General features: G+C 44.3%; 1 protein-coding gene across 1 annotated transcript in view; it reads left to right on the plus strand.

Annotated features, from left to right (window-relative positions):
• The window catches only part of GPC4 (glypican 4), a 44,211-nt gene extending 21,304 nt beyond the window's left edge, over window positions 1–22,907 (plus strand). The window contains exons 3-8 of the mRNA XM_085325556.1: window positions 9,368–9,533; window positions 16,014–16,144; window positions 16,353–16,499; window positions 17,039–17,175; window positions 19,155–19,330; window positions 19,734–22,907. Of these exons, the coding sequence (XP_085181682.1) occupies window positions 9,368–9,533; window positions 16,014–16,144; window positions 16,353–16,499; window positions 17,039–17,175; window positions 19,155–19,330; window positions 19,734–19,942 (966 nt within the window). The 3' untranslated portion in view covers window positions 19,943–22,907. The remainder of the gene's footprint in view (window positions 1–9,367; window positions 9,534–16,013; window positions 16,145–16,352; window positions 16,500–17,038; window positions 17,176–19,154; window positions 19,331–19,733) is intronic.
• The last annotated feature ends 1,574 nt before the right edge of the window (window positions 22,908–24,481 follow it).

Genomic DNA, 24,481 nt, shown 5'->3' on the forward strand with positions numbered 1-24,481 from the left:
GGCATGAGGTACACCTTGCTCACCCTGTGCCGGTYGAGTATTCCTGCTCACCAAGTTGTCCATGGCTGTAAAAAGAACTGCTGGCACCTGAGGGGCTCATGGAAGAGATGAGAGGTGGGTGGTCAGGGTATAAAGGACATGGTGGAGGGAGCTGTGCTTCTTGGGCAGGACATGTTTTGGGGAGCAGATGTCAACACAAGCTAATTTATGTAGTTTCTCTGCTTATAGCATGCTTTGTTTAAGAAAATTGCAGCATGGGCTGCGGGCTGTGGTCAGTGCCCACTGACAGCGTTAAGTGGTGTCAGAAGGAACATGCTTGACCCAAGAGGTGAGAGAGGTGGTCTAGTTGTAGAGATAGACAGTCGGAAACAAACATATTGAAGAATCCAATGTGCAGCCATGTGACACTCAGATTGGCGTGTTTGTGTCACCCATCTCTTTGCAGAGCTTCAGGTGGGAAGGTGCTGATGTGATGTTGCTGCACAGCTACAGTGACAGTGTAGATTTTTTACAGCAGCCCCTAGGTGACTTATGTCAATAAGTTTGTATTATTTATTTATTATTTCGGCCACTTTTTCCTCCAGTCCTTGTTTCTGATCTTTTGAGGAACTGCTGTGAACCTGAAGCTCTCAAATCACTCCCCCCTGCAAGCATTTGTGTGCTGAAAGCCCCACAAGATGGAAGTTGGCTGCAGGGTGGCAGGGCTGCTGGAAAGGGGCTTTCTGTTCATCCTTAGGAAACGCTGTTTGTTTTGTCAGAGAAAGGTAGCAGCTTCCAAGTCACGCATAAGAAATGGTGTTTGATTTGAAAGCATGTATGAACCGTATAGAACAGATGCATGGTTTCATATGGGGAATACACCCCACCTTCTGTCATCTGCTGTTCTGGAGACACATTTGAAACTGAGAGGAAGCTGCTGGAGATGTTTTACAGTGGATGGAGGAGACTGAGCATCTTTGGTATTAGTATTTTTTCCCTAATGAAGTGTGGTGATAGCAGCAATGGTGTTGGAGGGAATTTTCTTGAAACTGCTTATGGAAGGTGATTGTGAAAAGGCAGGAAATCTGCCTTCCTACAGATGTCTGAAAGCTGGAGCTATAGTCAGATGATTTTAAACCCCCTTTGCAATCAACAGCATCCTCTGTAATGAAGCATCCAGTGAATGTGAGGTGAAGCACTGTATGTGCATAAACCAACCCATCTACTCCTTCGGCCTGTGTGAACTCCCTTAGCTCCAGACACATCTCCTGAAATATAGCACTTTCCCCTTCTATCAGGGATGTTGAACATGGACCTTAGGTGAAATGGTGGTGAAAATAGTAATGTAATGAATAAATAAGAATTAAGGCCAGAATCATCAAAAATATTTAGGAACTGAACTCTTATTTTATTAAATACTATGTCCCTTGTGATTACCATCTGAGGATCTGGATCTAAAAGAGAAGTTRGTGGGCAAAGATCATACACCTCTCTTTTTTGTGCAGCCCGGTTTCGTGCTTGGTTTGACTAAAGGGGAGAGTGTCCTTAATTCTTTTTCAGAAGAAATTTGATGTTCCTGTATCCAACAATGCAGGACACCTTTTGGACAAGAGCAAAACCTTCCAGTGAATTGACAAATAGAAATGGGATTGTTGCTTGAGTGCATTGAGAGGAGATGTGACAGGTGATGCTTCTTCATGGGCAACTGAAAACCTGCCAGAAGAACTAAGAAGCTCTTTTAGTGTCGCAAAGGGCTGTCTGAAGAAGCAGCGCTGTCCAGGCAGTGAGTAGCAAGCCGTGGAAGAAACGTGAGGGCTGCCATGCACAAGGACACTGTATTCCACGTGCCAAGGGCAAATGTCARTGCAGAAAACAATACTAAGCAGTTCTTCACATCAAAGATGACCCTGAGAAGACCTGCCAAGAATGTGGCTGCATCTGCCTCAGCAGCAGCCATCTGAGGGACTGCAGTAGGCCTAACCTTCGAAGTATGCTGGAGCAGCAGTCATCGCGGATTTAATGGGCTGAGAGCGCGCATGGATGTGGCTGCAGCTTTGGAGCTGATGGTATCGTGCAGGAGGGTGTCAGTCCACTGACTTTCTTTCTTTTTCTTTTTTCTTTTTTTTTTCCCTTTGCCTTGCCTTGCTTGGAACTGAGCTTCTGCTGTTACATTTGAAAACAATATTAGGGATAACTAAGGCAATTTTTTGATTTAACTGTCAAGGTAAAAGCTCTCGTTGTTTTGCTCATGAAAGCAAACAAAATGTTCATAGTTGTCTGCTATGTCTGTGGGTTGGGGGAGAGGTATTGATGGATAGGGCTTCAGAGAGCAAACTTTATTTGGAAGATACGTTGCKCCTGAGGACAGGAGGGGAGGAATTGCCTACCCTGGAGTATTAGAGGAGGTGTCTTCAGGAAAGATTGTTTCCTTATTACTAAAGAAAATGGAAAATGGTCATTTTACATTGATGTGGCTCTCGCTGGCTTTTCCTGGGCGGTGGTAAAAGCCTTACTTGGAACAACTTTGCCTCTTCAGGGCAGCTTCCCTTTTCTAGCTGCTGCATAAACAGTTGCTACAAGGAGCATCTGCTCGGCGCTCTGAGATCCGATCCGCGCTCGCGTGGGCTCCCGGGTGCCAGCAAGGCTTGCCAGGAACCGAAGGAGGCACTGTATCAGATAGTCCTGTGCACTTGCCCGYGCCACGTGACTTGCCCTCAGAAATACTTCAGGTTGGCTTCAGAGTGCGTGAGAGAGAAGTGGAACAGATAACGCAGGAGGCAGGACAGCATGCAAGATGGTATAATCATGCGGTCGATGAAGAGCAACAGCTAAAGGTTACAAATTATTTGCAGTATCTCCCAAGACAGCGCAYGACTCTCCTTTTGACACATTAATATTAAACCGGGCAGGTCAAGTGAATAGTGTTTTGATTCTCAGGAGTTCTGCTTTGTCTCTCTGGCAGTTTGACAACTGCATGAATAAAAAAATAGAAAACTATAAGTAGGGAATCGAGCGTAAATGCACCCTTGAACTTTTCCTCGCATGGAGGTGACAATAACCAGAAAGATAAAGCTGCAGAAAACATCACCACGGGCAACGAATACTGAAGAGGCACAAAGCTATGCCGTGCCGAAATACCGCTCCTAGATGTGCTCTGTTGTGCAAGACCTCGGAGGCCCAAATCTGTGGTTGAATCAGATGCCTTCTAAATTATTCATGTGCTAACACAGGGCCAGCTGAACTGGTTAAATGTTGAAATGCATACTTAATTCCAGAACACTTTCATTGGAATATTTGGGGTGGAGAAGGCAAACCAAAAGCCGCCTGAGTGATCTTCTGTTTCACAGTGAGCTGAACTTCAGGACCTCTATGTGCCAAGATGATGTTCTTGCGAAAGACTGAGTGAAGGAAAAAATTACACAAGTAAGGCTGTGCTCCTCCAAAAAATGGAGGCCATTCCCTCCCCTTGCACTGGCTTCTCACCTGAAGAATCCCCAAATCCTTACTTCAGTCAGTTTTGGAGTTATTTTTTAGGTYGTTAAATCCTCTTTCTTTGTCACTGAAAAGTTCTTTCAGTCTTCTTTGTCCAATATTGCCCTAATTAATTTTTTAGAAAGAAAACAAAACATAAATCAAAAGCAATTTCACTGTGTTTATTTTCAAAATGATGGATTTTATGTTTTCTGATGTCTGTGCTGCTGGCATGGCAACACAGCTGTTGTGAAAGCACAGAAAATAAGAAAGCTTGAGTTATCAGCATTATTATAAATAGTTATTAAAACTGATGTGATTTTAAATGTTGTTATTAGCYGTCTTAATGATATCTTTAGGGTAGAGTGAGAGAATAGCATGTTGCTTTGGCTGTCTGGTAGCTGGTGGGAGTGCCAACCTGGCTGGAGCTCCTTATGGGACCATGCATGACCGGGCTTTTGTCATCCTTCCTCAGCAATTAGTTGCTTATGGAGGAGGAGGAGGAAAAATAAACTGGATGGTTCTCTGACCCATATCTTACTGCACATATCAATTTTCTTGAGTTTTGGTGGCTTCATGCTGGGCTGTTAACAGGGCATTTCACTTGATAGGTGARTTCTTTAATGGCGAAGTTTCTGCTAGAAAAGGATGCAGCCCTCTAAAACTGGTAATGAGTAGGAAGGAGATTAAGGATGTAGGGCAAAGCATTTCCCTTCAGAAATGTATGTTTATTACTGCAAGAGCTCATCATTTTTACAAGAACATAATTAAATCTTCACTAGTAAATGTAGGTGTTGGGGGATTCCTCCACTAGTGTGGAGTGAAACACCTGAGTTAAGCAAAGAACTGTTTGCTTCTCACTTAATTTTGTGGATTGTGTGAAAATCTGTATTTTTAAGAAGCAAGTTTGATATGAATGTGAAGATCTGTGCCAAAACACATCTGTTAGCAGTTTTTAATCTTCACATTTGACAAAGTGTATAGACGCGGACAAATTGTAATTTACGTGATGAAACCATGGGGTGATGGATTGCTGCAGTGGCGTGGAACACCACGGAAAGGAAATAAATTTCTCAAGATAAAAGGAGGGGGGTTGGAGTGCATTTACTTCTATTACAAGCTTTTATAGAGTGTATGCACTACAATGTACTACCTGGGCTCAAATCTACTAGAGTAAATCCTCTTCAGCAAATAAAGCTTTCTTTGGGACTCCACTTTATTAGAAAGGAGATTATTTGGTTTTGAGGGTCATTCTAGAGTAGGGTTTGAATGAACTTGAGTTGCTTTCCAAGATAAACACAACCCCAGAACAAAGCATATCTGGGTTTACTGTTACATGCAGTGGTGTTTTAAGAGCTTGCACCTGGCATTGCAGAGTGAACATTAAAAGCTTGTGAAGAATTGCCAGTGCAACATATGGCACAGCCCACTGACAGATCCAGAGTTGGTCTGGACTGGGTACTGGCCTGTTGCCAGGGGTTAAGGTTCTCATTGCAGGGGCATGCAGCAGTTAAGCATTTATCACTGTTGTAACAAGGGGTAATTGCTCATCATCTTCCCTGAAACATTTACAGGTGATCTCTACTYGTGCCTTCCTCTTGCCTTCAGAAACCATAAAATGCCAGATTTGAACTGATGAATTTCTTATGTGTCTTCCTCTCCCCCTGCAACTGCATCTCACAAAGTAACACCTTGCTGCCTGCTCCATGTGTTCCTCGCTAGTTGTGGCTCAGTCAGACCATCACTGCAGGCTGAGGTTTGCAGGAGCCAGGGTCTATTTTCAGCAGGTCGGTGGCCCTGTTCAACGTAGTCCTCTCCTGCCCTGTGTAGGGCTCAAAACCGCCAACCTACACAGGCGAGGAAGCAAAGCTGCAATTGCTTTTAAAATCATCCTGGACCTTTGTTCAAAGAATGCATGCCGCAGTTATTCCAAGGGACCAGTCARTGTCTTCAGTGGTTGGGCTTGTCTGCAGAGGAACGTCGAAAGCGGCTTCRGTTTTCAGTACATCTGCTAGAATTCATAAAGATCAATCTGATGAAATATCAAAGCGGGGCGTGGGGCAGATGCTGTGATATTGCAGCCACTCAGCACTTGCGGGGTGAWCTGGGAACCTAAGATGGGAAGGCGCCTCCTGGGTCACTGCTGTGCTTGGGATTTTTCTCAACACTATGTCACGCAATCCCTTTCATAGGACCGCAGCGTTCCACGTTACGGGCAGTGAAGCCTGCTGCCTCCCATCCTATTTAAAATTCCTCTGGACTGTGGTTGGTGCTATGAACTTTTTCCTAGTTTTTMCTCATGGCTGGTTACTGGTGTCTTCTGTTGAATGGCGTGGCAGGTATCAAACTTGTTGCCTCTTGGCTCGAGCAGCCCTGTTGCTCTGGGCTTCCCTTGAGAGGAAGGCACTCTGCTCCATCGCCCTGGGAGCACCGGGCATGGCGACAGCTCTTCCCCGGCCATGCGCTGTCTCACTCCGAGACTGAACGCTCCTAGGAGGGGACGTGGTAGGGCTGCCRTGGGAGGACGAGAGCGATCTGCTGACAAGCCTCAGCAAGAGCATGGAGGTCTTGACGCCTACCACCAAGTCGCATGGGAAGGGATTTTTGTCAGAGAAATGACTAAATCGGGGGATCCTTCTCTGGTTGCGCAATGTTGTTTAGTTCCTTCTTTCCCCTTTCCCAGCATTTTTATTATGCAGGGTCTGGACCATCTGGATGGCAGATGATACCTTTATACTTGTCTGTTTTGAGTTTTCCTACTATAAATCATCTGATTGAGCTGTTTTCTATTGCTTGAGCTCTTCCCAGTGTTTGAACTGGTTCTGCTCTAAAGCAGTGCTCTTCCAATAGTGAGCTTTCTGCTGGGGCGCCTGCTCGTGCTGCGCCTTCCAAATATGTATGCTCTGAAGCATCCAAACCAGGTTCCCCCATCACAACAAACAGTTCTCCGCGCTGAGCACTCCCTCTCTTGCTCAGCCAAATGGGCTCAGTCTCGCTYGCTTTTCTATGCGAAGGCTGAGCAGAAAATAATGTTTGTTTGTTTGATTCGGTAAAGGCTCTGTTTGATTTGCCTCATAGTTTTGTAAATGGCTCCTMTTGTAAGCAGGAGTTTCATCCTGCTAAGGTGGTGAAGGCTTTTTGTTTGCAAATGTATGCAGATGAGGGCTCTGGAGAGCATGTGTACTCCTGCCCTGGTGCCATGAATTCTCAATTTTCTTACATCTCTGTAAGACTTGGCTCAGCCCGGCAGGTCAGAGGAGAAGTTTTTCCTTTGCCTTCCTTTCTCAGTGCAGCAGAATGGCAGAGGGGTTCGTCTTGGCCAGGCATGCAGCGGTTTCTGATGGCTTTTGCTCCGTCTGCCCCAGTTGCACAGTGCTGTTTCATGGGGTCTTAGCTTCTTTCTAAAGAGCTATCACAGACCCCCCATTTGGGGTGTGTGTGAAGGAGTCTTGTTTACTTCCTAAAAACTAAAGTGGCTTTCGTTGATGKCAACGGGATCAACCAGCTCTGGGTGTCTGAGCTGTTGTAGCTGTACCCTGGAGTTGTAATCAGCATTCCTCGCAGGTAAAATCCAGCTCCAAACTCTTATCAACCACAGAAACCTGTCCTTTTGTCTTTCTGCCCGGTTTCCTTGCCCATCAAAAGGAAATCRTGGTCTTTTTTGAGTTGTTGGAAAGAACAGCTTTTAATCTTCTCTTCTTTGTCTTCTCTTTTCATAAGCAAAGAGGATGTAAAATATCTGCTGCTTCTGGTTGGTTAAGCCTGCTTGTCTCCTCTAGCGAGGTGGGAGGTGGAAGTCAATTTTCCCGGAGCAGCGCTTGTGTGCTTGCTTGGTGGCATCTGCAGGCCTTCGGTGCGCTTGTCTGTAGAGAAGGAGCTTGTCTGTGCTCCCTCCAACCCCTGCACCGCACCACAGCGACAGCCGTGCTGGATGAGTGCTYGGGGCTGGAGCATCTCTGAGAAGCTTGGCGTGATACAAGGCGCGAGGACATCCCTACTGGGCCAGGACTAAGATCTGTCCAGCCCAGGTGATATGGGCCAGAAGTGATACGTGGAATGTAAGAACAGGACAAGCAGTGGAGAGACTTTCCCAGGATAGTCTCCCCACTGCGAAAAACGACTGTTCAGAAGCTGGCTGAGATAGAGGTGATAYCTCTGAATGTGATAGTCCAGGGTGGATCTTTCTTGGGTGAATTTGTGTAATCCTGGGCAGGCTGTGGTTCTTAGTAAGAGCTCTGCTTCCATGAACCTTGTCTGCTTCTCTGTGGAGTCCGTGAAAACGTTTAGCATTGATCTCCCGTGGCAAGGAGCTGCACTGCTCTAATTCTGAGCTGTGTAAAAACTAGTTGTGTGTGTGGTCTGTTGGTTTTGAATCTGCTRCCTCCTACTTTTTCTTCAGCAAAAGAGATGATGAACAGTTGTTCGTGCTCATTTTCTGCTGGTGCGATGGACTTCGCAAAAGTAGGGCCCTTGGCTTCAGGCCTTAAGGGTGGTGCCAGGGCTTACACCCAGAAGTTCCTCTCCATTTAGTTTTTCATCCTGTCTGCCGTGAAGTCCATTCCCAGACCTTCAACAGATGAGATACTCTGCTTTTTTCAAATGACTCCTCTCCTCTGGTGTGATATGTGTTTCCTTCCTTCAGAACCATCTTGGATCATAACTGAGACCGTTTTCTGCAAAAGCGTTATGAGAAGTCTGCAGTACACTGCTTAAAACACTAGAGACAGTTCCTATTTCATCAGTGTATCTCTGATTCCATCTTAATTTTCCACTTTTGTATATAGTTAGTTAACACTTAAATTTGCTCTTGARAGAGATGCTCTATTTAGTGCTTAAGTTGGACCTACCACGTGATTGGCATTAATACACTGCACTGGCGTTAATGCTTTTCAAAGTGACTGTGTGGAAATTGCTTCACTGAGTGTTTTGAAGCTTGGCCAGAGAGTGAATCAAATGTGAGTGACCATGAGTCACTTTTGAAAATAGCCTCATCGAGGGTTCAGAGGGTAACTCGTCTGCTGTAGATAGCTCCACTTGCACGGGCGAGAGTGCAAAATTGCAGGCRCGTTGGCTTCGAGGTTCATCCCAGCTTGTCTTCAGGGCTTTGTGCTGAAAGGCTGTAGCTGCCACCTCCTTCGATTGTAGCTACCTCCGGGGGAAAGGAATCATGTTATGTAGCGTGATGGGTACTGAGTATAAATGAACCTGGGTATCTGTCATGTAAATGGTGTGTTCCAGGATTTGAATGTAAGATAAAGGAGYGGGTCTCTCTGCGAGAGAGCCCCGCTGAGCGATTGTCAGGGAAGAGCCGAGTCGGAGCAGCTCCGAGGAGGAGGAGGGCAGCTGCCTCCCCGGGCTGTTCCTCGCGGGTTTGTTAAGGGGATATTGGCAGCATCAGATTTCTGCCGCTTTCTTAAAAGAAAGAAAGAAAAAAGAAAGGAAGAAAGGAAAAATCCTGGCGTTGTCTTCAGTGTTTGCAGCAGGACTGAGATGATAATGTGGCCTTGTGCTCTGCCCTTTTGGCGTGATTTGCCTTTTGCTTCCTTCCCCTGACCCCCGCCTCATGCAGTGCAAGGGGCACCTGGCAATCCGCGTGTCTGCCTTCGGGTGCCTCTCCTTGCAGCCCAAAGGGTGCTCCCGCGACATCAAGCAGCTTTTCCACGTGTACTATTGCAGTGTAGGTTATGTTCTGCAGAGAGATGGCCGGCCTGGACCCCTTGGGCAGCAGGTACCCCAAGAAGGAGGACCGAACCGCCTCATCTGCTCCCTGGGACCACGAACAGCAGAGCCCTGACCAGAAAGCACTGGCTCTCTCGATTGCATCTCCTTTGCACAGCTCTGTTCCCACCTGTCCCACTGTAAACACATGGGGATTTTTGCTAATTTTCTTCTCTTTTCCCCTTTTTCTCTTTTAAAGGTGAACCCAACACCACAGGGTACGCGAGCACTGCTGAAAATGATGTACTGCCCRCACTGCCGAGGTCTAGTATCAGTGAAGCCATGTTACAATTACTGTTTTAATGTCATGAGAGGCTGCTTGGCCAATCAAGGGGATTTGGACGCGGAATGGAATATCTTTATGGGTAAGGCAATACAGGTTAAAACTATGCATGCGAGTGTAATGTGGATAAAGCAACATGAGTTAAAATCATGCACGTTAAGTACATATTGATACTGAATGTTGCTTATTGGAATGACATTTGCGAGTGGCTACGTGCTGAGCTGCAGTAGGCTTTTTAGGTAGCTTTAGTATGCATCTTTCACTTCTACATCTCCGTAAATGGCAAAGCTTTTGCAGTTCATGTTATTTTCTAAATAAATGAGATTTTCATTGTGCCAATGACCTCTGTTGCAGCAAGCTCTAKGAAGACGAAGCTGCCATGCGCTTGCGAACTTGGAGTGTCTCTACTTGTTGGAGCCAGTCCAGCTTTGACAGACCTCATCTGTCTTGCTGCAGCCCGTCACGACTGTGCTTGTGCCGGTTTGCGTTTATAGGCAGGAAGCCTGAATTCAGCACGGTATTCAAGAACGTGAAGGCTGAATTAGATAAAGGCCAAATACCTATTAGAAGCAGGCAAACAAAGAGCCCCAGGCTGGTGAGGGGGACTTGCTACCTCTTAAGCCGTGCACTGTTGGCTGATACTGCACTTGGATCTGCTGCTGCAGCCTCTCCTCTGACTCTGACTTTGTCTCTGGCCTTTTGCCTCTGCTTTCAAGGGCTCCCATCGTGCAGCCTCAAATGTGTCCAGCCTTGAGAACCTCTGACTGTTTTTTTTTCCTAATATATGTGCAAACTATTTTTTCTATGCTACTCCTTATATGTTGTAGTCACCATACCGCTGGCTTTCCGAAGTCCAGTTTTGAAGAGCTCATTTGGAGCTCAGCCACCATCCTTTTGAAATGTTGATAGGCCTTGCATGAAGCTGTGTTAATGTTTTTGCCATTGTCTTGCTATTGTCTTCCTCCTGCCTCCCCATTCTCTTCTATGCGTATGAATTTGTATTATTTGGTGTATGAAATTTAGGCTGAAATGTTAAATTCTATGTTGGGCCAAGACTCTGCAGGGTTTGTGATGCCTCAGGTTTTGGGGGTGCAAGCMATAGATAAAGCTGAATGTTTTTATTTGTGCAGACTGTTTCTAAAGAAGCCTTGATTAATCTGTGGAAGATCATTCTTTGGAAACAGTCTCTTCACTGCARTTACTGTGTGATGAGTGCACATGTAAAATTTCTGCAGCTCCTGACAAGGCTGTGGTACTCTTCCAGCACTACTCTTGGAAAAAATTAGGCTATTAGGAAATTAAAGATTTCTCATTCATTAAACAGATTAAAAAAAAAAAAAAAAGGAAATTGCTGATGTTTGGCATTTCAGACTAGATTTAAATCCTAGAACTTGTTTTCCCATGCTTTGTCCTCTGGCTTTTCACTTAACTGCCTGTGCCAACTGGATGTGTGCATGATATTATTTTCAGAAGGCTTTTTTTGCCTGTGCATTTCATATAGGGAGTTAAATGTGTCACTAAATTGGGTTTCCAAGTCATTCTTTGGGAGACTGACATCTCCCCCTCATTCCTACCAGCCGTCTTTCTCATGAGAATATTAAGTATTTCAGCTACAATTGTTGCTGAAATAGCTCAAAGCCAGGAGACTTGCAAACATCTAGTCCAAGTAGAAAAGAGGAATCCCATGAAAGGGAAGGGCATAATGCCAGAAAACAGACAAAAGCACAAGCAGCTAATTGCTGTAGGTGGTATGCAACTAAAAGCGAAACTTGGGAAGCCAGCGTGCCCAGCGAGGCTGATCAGGGACCGCGTACAATAGTTAAGATTATTAAACAACGCAAAATAAATAAATGCGATTCCAGGGTGGAAGCAAAGCTTTCTTCTAGCAGTGCTTCCTTGCGCAGAGGCTTCTTGCTTGCTCTTTACTTCAGCATAGTCTTATACTTTGTTGCATTTACTGCCTGTGCTTGCTGGTTTCTCACACTCTGGGCTGATTCTTGCCACGGATTCGAGATGTAGTCTTTAGTTTAATAACAGAATGGGTGCTAGTTATGTTGCGAATTTTGCTTTTAATCTTAATTTGCCGCTTGAGGCAAAGTAAATTAACTAGATCTGGTGTTTGCAGAGGAGGCGTGTGCGACAAATGACCTCTGTTTATGTATTTTTAAGAACAAAAAATGAAAGTTTTTTTTTAAACAAAAAATGAAAGTTTTTTTTTAAGTTTCTTAAAGCCGCCTGCATGCTCTCGTGCTTAATGCAAGTTTGCATTGCAGGTTTCAGTACTGACTTAAAATGATGATTTATTATGTGTCAAAAATAGATTTTGAGAATAGTGAAATAACTTAGTTAAGTGGGCAACTTGCAATAAATAGTTCAAGTATAAATTAATTCARGTGCATGTGAGCATATATGCAAACATGTATATAAACATGTTTCTGTTTTAAAACATCAGAATTTATAAACTAATTTCTCACTGTGAAATGGCAAAAGTTTTTTGTCTTTGCCCCTCCTTTCTTTTCAATAACCTTTATCTCCGTATTCATTGCCTGGTTTTGCACAGACTGACAAATTTTATATGAGTAGCTTCCATAAAGTTAGTGAGACTTCCATAAGCTTATACACAAGTTGCTTGTTGCTTTTCTAAACTGTGGGACCTTGAGTTTTTAGGCTTTTTTTTTTTCTTTTTAAAGCAAAGACTTTATGCTTGCCTACTTCTGCAAAGTGCCATTTCAAGTTGCAGCATATGAAATAATGACTGAATTGCAATCTTTTCTCCCGTTTAACTACCTTTAAATTATTTCGCCATCTATTTTTGCCACAATTGTACACCAATTAGACAGGGCTATACTTTGTTTCAAACGAGCTCTTGCGGTGGGTGGGGTGGGGGGGCTTCCTGAATGAGCAGTGTTAATCTCCAGTGCCTTTTCATGATTTTTTTTTTCAACAGAGGTTTACTCTGCTCAAAGATGTAGAATTCAGGCTCCATATACATATCTGGAGTACTACATTGTGTGCAAAGAATTCCCCCCCCCTTTTTTTTCTTTAAAAAAAGAAGGTTGTTAATGAATGGTCAAGGTCTTCCCCCTCCTTCCCTCCTCTTTTAAATCAGATCTTGGGGTTAAGGCTGAAAACTGCCTTTTGTTCTTGGAGTCAGACAGTGAGGCTGAAGATGTGGGTTTCTGATTATTGGTGGCACAATGCAGAAGAGCCGCTTTCCTGAGCGGGAGCGAGGTGCTTTGTCGCCAAGGACTGTCTCAATGCCAGCCGCAAGGACAAATGTGTGCAGGAGGAAGAGGGTCTTTAAGGGATGGGGCTAGACGTGGAGCGGTGTTTTTATTTATTTATTTATTCCCCCCCCCGACCCACTTCTCTCGCCCCAGCACAGGGAGGAGAAGAGTCGTGCCGTGCTGCGGGTGCGTTATTTCACTTCGCCAGGCGTTTTTGCGAAGGAGATCGACCTCTCTTGCAGCGGCTTGTAAACGTTAATGTATTTGAACCAGGGCTGGGGAAGGGGAGAGCAGAGGAAAAATCTTTTGGGGAGACAAGTTGCACCCGCTTAATTTGTGATTTTAATGCAGCTTGCCTTCCCTCTTAGAGCACGGCAGCACCAACGTTACCTTGAGCCCTCGCCAGCCTTATTTAACGCCAAACGTTGCTGCTAGAGGGGATGTGCTGCTAGCTATGACTGCTGGTGGGGACACCAGCCAGCGCCTGGTGGGAGGTAAAAATTTGTAGGATATCCCCCAAATCAAAACCATGCACGAGGTAGAGGTTTCCTCCCAATTTCCTCCACTCCCTTTTTTTTTCCCTTTTCATGAAAGCTTATTTCATTTAGTGCTTCTTGTCGGTATCTATCACGGCTCCTGAAGAGCTACAGTTGAATATATTCTCCAAGGCCAATTATTACTTTCCTTATCTTTTATAGCCAGCTTTGGCAGCTCTGCTGGAGGCCGAATGCATTTTCTATATCAGCAGTCAAAGCYGCGGCTGCATTCCTTAGCTGTGATACATGTAACGCCATGGCACCACGAGCAACAAAGGACCCAATTCGCTCTACATTCCCATGGTCTTGTGTATGGCCTGCCCGGCTCAAAGTTTACAAAGACGCCAAACAGCCAGAAGAATTGGGGTTTATGTTTCCTTTCAGTCTTTCACAAACACTTTATTGATCTGCGGCCTTTCCTGGCCACTCGCGGAATTAAATAGTTACAAAATTGCATGATTTTCCTCCCCCCCCCTTTATTTATTTTTTAACAGATATACATTTTGTGTTTTATTATCTATCGATTCATAATATTTTTATTGGGGATGCACGGCTTCCTCCAAACGGCGTCCTTTACACACGTGAACCCCCCCCCCAAGCTTTGACAATGATGAACACATTTAAGTTGTGCTCCACTTGTTTACAAAAAGTCTCCATTTGGTAGCACATCAAAAGCATTTTTCTCCCCCTCTGGCACAATGGTATATTCATGCTAGCGGTCATTACTCAGAGATTTGAAGCATCACTTTATTGGAGCCCACCACAATACAGTCTAAGACTCTTTGTTTCATTTGTTATTACCTTTTTTTTTTTCCTTCCCCTCCCTTTTTTTTAATGCATTTAGCTCAGACCTGTTTGTGGTCGCTGASGGCTGAATTCCAGCCGTGCCCTGCGCGCTAACGCTGTGCGTGTGCGTCCGCAGTACCTCCTTGCACGTTTTCATCCTTAAACGTGGGCTGGGCTGGGCTGAGTGAGGGCGACGTCCGCCCTGGACGGCGCKGACGCCCCGGGCAGACGCTGCCGGCCCCGCTGTCCCCACGGAGGTCGYTTTTAAGATGCGTTGCTCAGCTAATCAGCTCGTGACTTGCTCTCGGAAAATCTTGAATGTATTGACTTGYCTTCAAGAAGTGGGTTTGCGTGCTGGGAATACTCCAGCAATTCACGTGATTTCTTTTTTTCTTTTTTGTATACAAGCAACATAATTGCAATTTTATCTTTTTTTTTAGTGCAATTTAAAATGACTTAGGCATTCAGGCAAAGCTATTAATAGTAATATTAATATTGTTTAATATGTGGCATATCTTTATAGGGCTTTAACAGGTGATGTAAACCTGCAGGTTTTGCTTTTTGAAAGTACCTCCTGCACTTAGGAGGAGAATGAATGTCATGAGAAGCACCTTTCAAGAGAAATTAATGGACTGAGCGAGGAACGCCCATTTCTCCCTAATGGAAGGGGGCAGGCRTATCCTTGGAAGTGGGAGGAACTCCTCAGGAGATCTTACAGCCTGGCCTTCTGCATCACGCAGGCCAGGAAAAATTTAAGAATCAAACACAACTGGAACACTATAAATTTGTGACTTTAGCTGCCCAAAGTGGCGCAGGAGGGGAGGACAGAAAACAAAATGCCTGAGGAACTGAGGGGCTGTAGTGAAAATCAACATTAAATACAGGTTGGGATGGATGAAAAGAGATGACTTTAGCACAAGGGGCATGCCCGGGTGTACCTTTTGGGGAGAATCAAAGCGAAAACTTAAACGCMACACAGGGCCAAAACTTTAATGCCAATAATAGTTTCCTAGAGGAAGCAGTGGAAATTTGGTAGCTGGCACATCAGTATGTTTGTGTTAGCAGCAGGAGGACTGACCCTGTGTTGACTGAGGGACTTTTCCATCTCCCCTTTCATAGAGATGTGGCCAATGCATCATTAGTGCCCAGCATTAACCCTAGTGTCAGGCAGTTTCCATGTTGCAAATAGTCCATGTAGTGTCAGAATGCAGAATCCTTTGATTTCTCCAGGCTCAGCCAGGTCCTTAGCTTTGCATCAGAGAAGGATCCTGGTGGTGGTGGTGGTACTCTTTGTCTTTTTTCCTTGGTTTCTTGCATTCTGGAGCAGCACAAGGAAGCTAATGGTTTTCTCTGTCTCAGCTTTGAAAGCAGTCTTTAAAAACAAATGACTCAAGGCAAATCTTTAGTAAGTAAGTAGAAAGGAGAGTTTTAGGTAATGCTTATTCTAATGGGAACTAGCTGATTTCCTTTTCCTTTTGGAAAATTGCGATGACTCTCCCACATTCAATGCAGCTTTTGACGTATGTGAGCCAATGGTTTGGTGCTGGTGGACATGCAGTGCTGTAAGACCTACAGCCCAGTAAGCTGTAGGYACCAGGAATGGAAAAAATGTTTCCTGGAGATGTGTGCTGGTCAGAAGTGATATTCTGGAGGTTAACTTCTCTGTGTTTGTGTAGCACCTCCACTAGGTCCTTCTCCAGGCACCACACTGGGCTTCTTCCTAATTGCGGCATCTCTCATCCCGATAGCAGCTGGCAATCTCGCACATGAGGCCTGCTTGTAAAACGTTTCTTGATTCACAGCAAAGCACTCACTTGTTCAAGTTGGATCATGTGGAGTTGCAAAAGCCAACACTGACTTTCCACTTTGACTGATGGGGGAGTCATTCCTCTTTGTAGTACGTTTTCCACCAAGTGTGCTGAGGGCCTCTGCTCTTCTGCACACTTGGTGTGTGTTAGACTTGAAGTTTCTCCRTTAAAACCCTGTGTTTCTCTCTCTCTCTCTTTGTGTTAGACTCTATGTTGCTGGTAGCAGAGAGGCTGGAGGGTCCTTTTAACATTGAATCAGTCATGGACCCCATTGATGTGAAGATTTCAGATGCRATCATGAACATGCAGGAGAACAGCATGCAAGTGTCTCAAAAGGTAAATGGGGCAAGGCAAGAGTCTGGCTTTTCCTTTCCCTGTTTTAGTCAATAATAGTTTTTCTTAAATGTCCTTTCAAGTATATATAATGCCCTTGTAGTATTTTGTGGGTRATGGGGGTTTTGGATTACTGGTTTGAGCTGGACTCTGATGAGAAGGGCTCTTGTGAAGTCCCATTTTGTAAAAACCATTTCCTTCACTTGCGTAGGTTTTCCAGGGATGCGGCCAGCCAAAAACTCTTGCGCAGGGCCGAACYGCTCGCTCCGTCTCTGAAAGCGGTTTCAGTGCTCGCTTTAGACCCTACAACCCAGAAGAGCGGCCAACGACAGCTGCTGGCACGAGTTTAGATAGACTGGTGAGTGCGTGCTGCCCGTTCCTGCCGAAGCGGCCCAGGCGCTGCCYGTAGCCAGCATGAGGTGCTCCGTCGTGCCCGTGGCTAGTGCCGACGGGTTGTCCTGGTGAAGGTTTCGCGTGAATTTGGGAGGGCGTGGGAATGTCTGCGCCCCCAGATCTGTGTAGCACRGTGTGTTTTTTCCATTTGTTACTTATAGGATTTTTTTTAATATTCCTTGGCTGTCTTAAACTCTCTGAAGGGTGTAATCTGCCCATGGCTCTAAATGTGAATTACCTCAATGCTCGTATGTCAGAAAGTGCCTGTTTTAAAGGCTCCAGTTATGAGTAATATGTGTTTGAAGAGTACCGTTTGATTTTTGTATTAAAAAAGTAAATCAACCATCAAGACTATGCAACTCTACATGCAGCGTAAAGATCTGGCCTAGACGTGTCTGTTGTGATAAAAGTACGTTTCCAGCTTCACTTTTAATGAGTGCTCAGTATTCTGGATTGTGTCCTGTTTTCTATTCTTTCTTTTTTTTTTCTTTTTTGTTTAAATAGGTTACTGATGTGAAAGAAAAGCTGAAGCAAGCCAAAAAATTTTGGTCATCTCTCCCTGGCAACATTTGCAATGATGAAAAGATGTCTGTAGGCACCGTCAATGAGAACGAGTGCTGGAACGGGAGCGCCAAGAGCAGGTTTGGAGATGCTGCTGAGCRGTGTGAACTCCCTCCCTCTCCACCCCTGTGCCGGGCCTTTCGCGGCGGCTGGCCCGCTCTCCCCGGCCTCGCCGCCCCGTGCCGCGGGGGTAACCCACTTCCCTCGGGGCAGGCTGCTGCAGGAACTTCTTCTTGCGGCTGGGAGAGCTTGTAAAGTTAAATGGTTGTCCAAGCTCTGCACGATGGTTTGTTTTAAAGAAGGGAATTGAGTCCAGTTGTCCAGATGTGACATAACCCTTCTGTTATCACACCTCTCCGCTGACCAAAACCCACCTACCTGTTGCCCACAGGTCTTGGGAGTTGCTTTGTACAAAATCCTGTAGCTTGTCGCAGGAGCAGGAGGTGTTTCTGGCAAACAGAGCCAGGGTGCTTGTGTTGTCCAGCCGTGTGTTGCCTTGGTGCTCCCCACTTGTGTTTCTCACGTGATGCTTCTCAGGAGCTGTTGCTGGGTCTCGTTGAGCAAATGTGAGAGAGATGAAGAGGCTCGTGAAAGGTCTGCTCCTCCGCTGCTGAGGGCAGTGGCAGGAGGAGGCCGATGGTTTTCATGTGTGCGTTTTATGGAGAAAGAGCTATAAACCTTTTTTTAAGTAAGAAATTGCCAACACATGAATCAGCCAAAGGATTTCTGTCGTATGGTTTATGTAACCATTTAGCTTTTATTTTGGAAATAAAAGATTGTTTTTTGTTTCTGTTTGCTTACCGATAAAATAAGCAAAAAACAAGAGGTTCCATTAAGAAAAAATATCCAAAGTTTTACAGCAGATTTTCTAAGTAGTAACAGTTTTTGCTCTTGATATTTTTGAGGTGCAGAGATTGAGCCTTTTTTGCAAAAAYTTTATATTGTTTTGTTGGTGCCTGAAACTACTTTGCCCCTGCCAAGGCGATGGTTTAGGTCTCTGTCGTGAGTAATGGCTCTACTGTCCCAAGGTCTTGTTTAGCAACAGCTTGTACAAAGCTTTTCATGGCAGGTTTCCCACCTGGGTGAGGGATCTTGGGCAGGTCATCTTCAGAAAAAAGGTGAGGTGGACGCTAAACAATCTGGAGCCTTTGCAACCCTAAGTAGGGAGAAAAGAGGAGGACCTGGGGCACTCAGTACCTCATTTACTGCTCCTGTGTGGACTGTGCAAGATGTTTTGCTTCACTGTTATTCTTTTCTGTTGCTCCAAGAAGTTAAAAGACCTTCCACAGTTGGCTTTCCCTTTGAAATCTCTTCACAATTTGTAATATTGATAACTAATAATAAAAAAATCCCTCCCAGATTTACGACAGAGTTTGAACATGCTGTTCAGATATGTGCTTACATCTTAGTGCCTGATTTCCGGGATTAGTAGATTATGCTAAAGACTTTTCATTGCTGGCATCATAACTAGGCAAAAATAATGTTTTCTCCTGTTAAATGGTGATATTTCTTGCAATTTGGTTAATTGGATTTGGCAGAAATTAAAAAAAAAGTCACATCTCTGCTGTATAAGACTCTTAAGTCCAAGTACCTGTTTTAGGAGAGACAAATGCTATTAGTTTTTGTTCCCCAGTCTTTCTTTAAACCAGTAGAGTGGGCTGTGTTCGCCTGTGTGGTCTTGCAGATGAGGGTGTGTGTGCACACTTCCTCAGGCTGAGCAGGCTGGATGTTCTGTACTTAGATCAGTTTGGCCATGTTATCTCATTTCCAAAGTCACAAATGTCTTTCCTGCTGGGGTTGTTAGGGGAATCGCATCACGTGTCTGCACGGTGAGAAGTGCTCATGTAATATCTCGGCTTGAGTTTAAGGTTCATTATGCAAAGCCAGAGTGACTCCCTGGCCTCTAACAGTTACCATAGGTTTCTCTGGTGTTACTGTGACCCCAAAGATGATTTTCCCAGAAGTGCCACCTAACTGGTGGCAGGCAGGAGCTTGGGCTACAGGGGCTCACCTTGCTGAGCTGCTGCTCTGTTAACAGCAGGATTTTTTTTCTTTTTAGGTATGACTTTGCAGTGACTGGAAATGGCTTAGCAAGTCAAGTGAATAACCCAGAGGTGGAAGTTGATATTACCAAGCCAGACATGGTGATTCGCCGGCAAATCATGGCTCTCCGGGTGATGACCAATAAACTGAAGAACGCTTACAGCGGGAATGATGTTGACTTCATTGACATAAGTATGTTTGCTGCCATTTGTCTTTGCTTCCCCCCACCCACCCCTTTTAATTGGATTTCATGCTTACATGGGTATCTGGTTAAGCTTCAGATATTTGTAAGCGTGTTAGTAAAGAGGGGGGTAAATGGCATCTCTGACAGGCTGTGTGTGCAGGGTCGTTCCCAACAGCGCTATATTCAGAGGGGTTTAAGATAGCCATGTGCGTAAGTCTTGTTGACTGGAGTCTCATGCTTAAATCTCAAGAATGATGAAATACTGAGGGCTGCAAGACATCAGCAAGCTCCTTATGTCGGGAACGTCAGGAAGGCATCTGTGCTCTTTYGGGTTTTTTTCTGCCACCTCTGGTAAGTGAAATGTTCTGCTGCAGACCGTAAAGGAATACAAAATGTGTTTGTTTTCTGTAGGTGAAGAAAGCAGTGGAGAAGAGAGTGGAAGTGGCTGTGAACTTCAGCAGTGTTCCCCAGAGTTTGAATTCAACGCGACTGAAGTTACTGGAAACTCCAACAAGAGTGATAAAAATGTGAACACTTCTGGCGCTACCAGTAGCGGTTTATCACGAGCAGCCTTGTTCTTTAGCATCTTGTTCCTGGCCATGCAAAGACRATGGAGATAATTGTGCAGCGTAGGGGAAAGAAAAAGACTTTTATTATCAAAGTTAGAAGGCACCTGCTTTCACTTTTATACCATCTAGTGACTTTGCTTTTTAAGTTAATGGACAACAGTGTACAGTTTTTACTATGTTGCCACTGGTTTTAAGGTATTGATTTTTTTTTTCCCTTGCTATTCTGGGAATAACAGGAATGGGGRCTACCAGTCTGTCCCATTCACCAAGAATCCATGTTAGAGGTGGATAACAGAAATGTATATACAAGCCTGTAGTTAGCTCTGCATTTGTGTCTTTATCACTTTTCTTTTTTCCTTTTTTATTTTTTATTTTACCATATTTCTTACAAAAACAACAACAAAAAAAAACTCCCCAGGGTCCTTTTGTGGCATGTAACAAGTATGTGTTTCTGAAATGAGAAATATCTGTACAGAAGCAAGTTTTATTTATCATGTTATCTTATGGGGAAAAATAATTGCCCAACAAGCAGAAAACGTGTTTCACATAGTTAACTTCCCATTTATCCACATTATGTTAGTTGCCTTATCTGGAAAGAAGTGGAGGTAATTTGTCTTTATTATGCGGTAAAACAAAATGTGAAGGCATAATTGGTCTATATGCCATATGCCCTATTTGCATAAAGCGTTAATACCAGGAGCARGTTTTACTTTTTTCACAGGATGTTTGGTTAAATTGGAAGAGACTACAGAGAATTCCAGTTTCACRGAAGCTAAGAAGAGTTGTCATTTGTTCCCCTGGATCCTTGCAATTAGCTGTAACTCCTGTAGGTCCATCCCCAGCGTGCGTCCCCAGGGGGAATGAGGCATTAAACTTGTTCGGTTGGAAGCAACTTGTCGTGTCACAGATCCAAATGCCAACACGTGTCTTGTCTGCAAATTTGTTAGATGAACGCTGGATTATTATTATTATTTTTTCCCCTTAGTAATACCTCGGCGAGGGGTGGAGGGTGTTGATTTTGTTTTTACGAGAGTTTTGTTTCCTCTCTGGTCGGGAGGCGAAAAGGGAAGGCGCAGCCGGACAGGTCCCACTGCGCTGCTGCAGGCGGATCGGAGTAAGGGCAGGCACGAGCCGACAGGGCTGAAGATGCCCCTTTTGGGTGTATTTGGTCCCCTGGGAGCTCCTGGGGCCGGGGCATCAAGCCGCCGTAGCTTTTTGGTGCTATCCAGGATGCCCTTCTCTCTTTACCGGTGCTTTTGCAGTTGAAACAGTGTTGTGATGAATGACAACTCATGAATAAAGGTAGTGTATATTTTTAAGAAAAGGTATGAAATAACTTAAAAAAAAAAAAAAAAAGCTTAGAAGAAAAAGTCTTCAGAAAGACTCAAAATTATTCTGCACATCTCCTCCTGCTTTAGGTAGCCTTTAGGCCTGGCTGGACGCTGGAATCCAGCTAGGAGAGCAGTCCACAGAGAGAAGGTTTGTCCTATTCCAGCCTTGTATTGTAGGGGTAATTTTCTATTTTTATATTGAAGCATTAATTTACTTGCTAGCTCAGGGTCAATGCTTTATTCAACTTTATTTTCACACCAAATTTCTGCAAAGCTATGAAGATGGAGTACTCTTGGCTGGTATCAACAATCCTGGAAGCTTAATTTTACCAGAAGTAGCCAGTTATTTATTAAAACATGATGTTAGTAGAGTAGGGATATTCTGGCTAGATTATTTTTCTTTAGAAAATAAATCATGGAAGCATAAAATTGAAAAAGTTATAAATTTATGTGTGGGAAAAAATGGATTGTAAATAGCTAAGTTGCCTTGTGAGGAATTGGAAAATGTGCTGATACTTAGAAACTACCTCAGTTCTGAGGAATTTCCTTTCTAGCTTTGAGTGCTATTACATTTACTTGGTAGAAGTGAATCTGGTCTCCAATATGTAGCTGAAAGAGTTATCCCTATAGACCTTGTTAGATTGTTTTTAATTTAGAGGGTTGAACCACATCCAGCTGTTTTCTTTCAGCTAAGTTCCCTAACAAAGAGAATTTCTGAATTAAATATTGCTGATGGTTTCCATGACTTTTACTGATTTGTTTGGTTTCTTGGCCTTTTCTGATTGCCCTTTAATTATTTAAATGGTTCTAGCCATTTGAATTTTAATCCTGGAATAAACAAACCTTAGATGCTCTACCATTGTAAATATATCACAGTGAGGTCTGACTGGATAACCCTTCTGGCTTATACCCAGCTGGCAGGCCGGCAAAGTTAAATGAAGAAAAAAAAAATTAAACTTCTTCAGAGCTCAGAGAATGATGGAACAAAAGCCCTTGTGTTCAGAGCGGCTGACTTTTCCAAGAGCTCAGTTTTTGGCATAAGTGTTCGTATGTAAGAAAGTTACTTGTAAATTCTCCCACTTTGGAGCGTTCTGTCCAACATGTACTTAAAGAAAAACGTTTCTGAATTTATCGTTTTACAACTAATTGCTTACTAGTTATTATTCGTTAGTTTGGGGAAAGTGAACAATGCAAAGACCAGACGTGGGTTTTARACTTGTCTAGTTGACTTGGTTGATAACATAATAACCCTCCACTCTACAAAGGACAGAGTTCTCACCTGGGGCTACAGGAAACGAGAGTAAACGTCAGTGTAGGATGATCAAAAGTCGTGTTCCTGCTTTAGTTTTGCGTTTGTGTGTGAACCCAGCTTTCTGACATGAGTTTGTAAACTAAACTGTAAGGATGCAGACTGAGGCATGTTGCTGGCTGCTTGCTAGCGGGAATGCATGTTCTCTGTTCTTCAGGTTTTTTTGTTTTTCCATATAACCATTGCCATTATGTCCTTGTTTTTTTTTTTTTTTTTTTAAATCCATCCATAGAATTAGTGATTAATGGAAGTAATATTGAGCTTCAAATGTAAAATGAACCAGAGAGATGGTGTTCTTGGCGGCATGTGAGCTGCTCTGTTTTCCCAAAGACTTGGAATAAAAAATACAGTTCTTGAAAGGATCTGCTTTAACAGAGCTATGAATCTCTTGTTGTTCTGGGTCAAAAGCACATAGCTTTCCRTTGACAGGTACATACAAATTGCTCTTGGTTTCTTCAGCAGACCAGCCTCCGTATTTACCCTTCTGGTAGTAATGAAGGGAGAAAAGGAGCAAATAATGAGACTGTTGTAATCAAGCAGTCTGTGGTTTTGTACTGCCGTGGATGGTGTGGTCCTAAGCAGGGACAAACAGCAAAGCAGCAAGATGRGTCCTCTCTCCTCGCCCGGGGTGCCCCAGCTCTGCCGCCGCTTCCTGCTGTGCTCCGGCCCGCAGCTGCCCGCGTTCGCCGTTACCGTCTTTGAATCTTCCCGAGCTGTGAGGAGCATGGATGAGCTTCAAGTGAAGTCTGAGCTAAGCTGGTGTTTGTCCTTGCAGATGGCTTGGAATAGTAATTCTGAATGGTGCAACCTCTCAGTGCTTTGGTTATTTCTTAAACCTTGTCATGCTGAACTTCCTGTCCTTGTTCTTTATTGTTTTAACTGGATTTCATGTGCTGTTCCAGGTAAGACTTGCTGACTTGCTCTTACCTCCTTTCTCATGATAGTGGCTGGTATTAGACCTTCCAGAGCAAGGTACATAAAAATCCCTTCCAGATATTTGGATGCTTTTATTTATAGTATGTCCCTTTATATAACTCATGGCCTTGTTTGTCATCCTCTTCTTCCTCCACCAAAGAGGCCCTCTTCCTTCCTGCCTTCTCCATACAGCCCCTGCCATCCATGCGGTCACGTGTTGGGTGCTGCCGACACTCTTGACAACACTGGGAAATCACATTAGTGAACTTGATACTATGGGCACTGCTGGTGCTCTTCTCTTTCAAGCACTGGCAAAATCTGTTTCCTGTTGCTGGAGGGGCAGCCTGTACTTTTGACATGTCTCCATGGCCAGGAGTGGCAGGCATCTAGGTCCTGCCAACCCAGGCAGCCCTCGAGGATCTCGGGGACCTTGAGGACCAGGGATCGCTGAGGTTCTGTCCCTTCCTGCAGGATGGGAACAGCAGGCTGTTGCCTTAGTGAAGCCTATTCTCCACTTGCAGCTTATGTATTTTTGTCCACCCTGTGTCTGGCTATTTGTGTTGATACAGCATCGCTGAGTGATTCAGTTGCCTTTTTTTTCTATTGTTTTGGGGCTACAATTGGCCACATTTGGTTCTTGTTGTGTAAACTGCTCGTTTGGAAGCTGGTGGGCATGGTTGTTGAGAAAACCTTTATGTGGGTAAGTATACCTCWGATTGTCAGAAGAAAATAACTTGTACCATTTTTTTTTAAGTGTTGGTGGTTTTATTTTTCCATATAAAGCAGCCTGCGTTTGAACTTAGGATGGCTGCAGAGTGTTGTTGCGAGGGCTACCTGAAGTCTGTCTGTCAGATATGGTGGCTGATGGCCACCTGCCTGCATTAGCTCTTTAGCTGTGTATTGCAGTGTCTACAGGAATGAAGGGATGAGAAGGCTTTTCCTGCTGGTTCTTCTCTTCCTTTGGATACTAAGAATACTAATATTAAAAAAAAAAAAAAAAAAAAACTCAAACCCACACATACACACTCCTTATCT

The sequence above is a fragment of the Rhea americana genome, unplaced genomic scaffold (genome assembly GCF_003343005.1).
Source record: "Rhea americana isolate MKP2758 unplaced genomic scaffold, rheAme1 scaffold_98, whole genome shotgun sequence".
Taxonomy (NCBI): Eukaryota; Metazoa; Chordata; class Aves; order Rheiformes; family Rheidae; genus Rhea; species Rhea americana.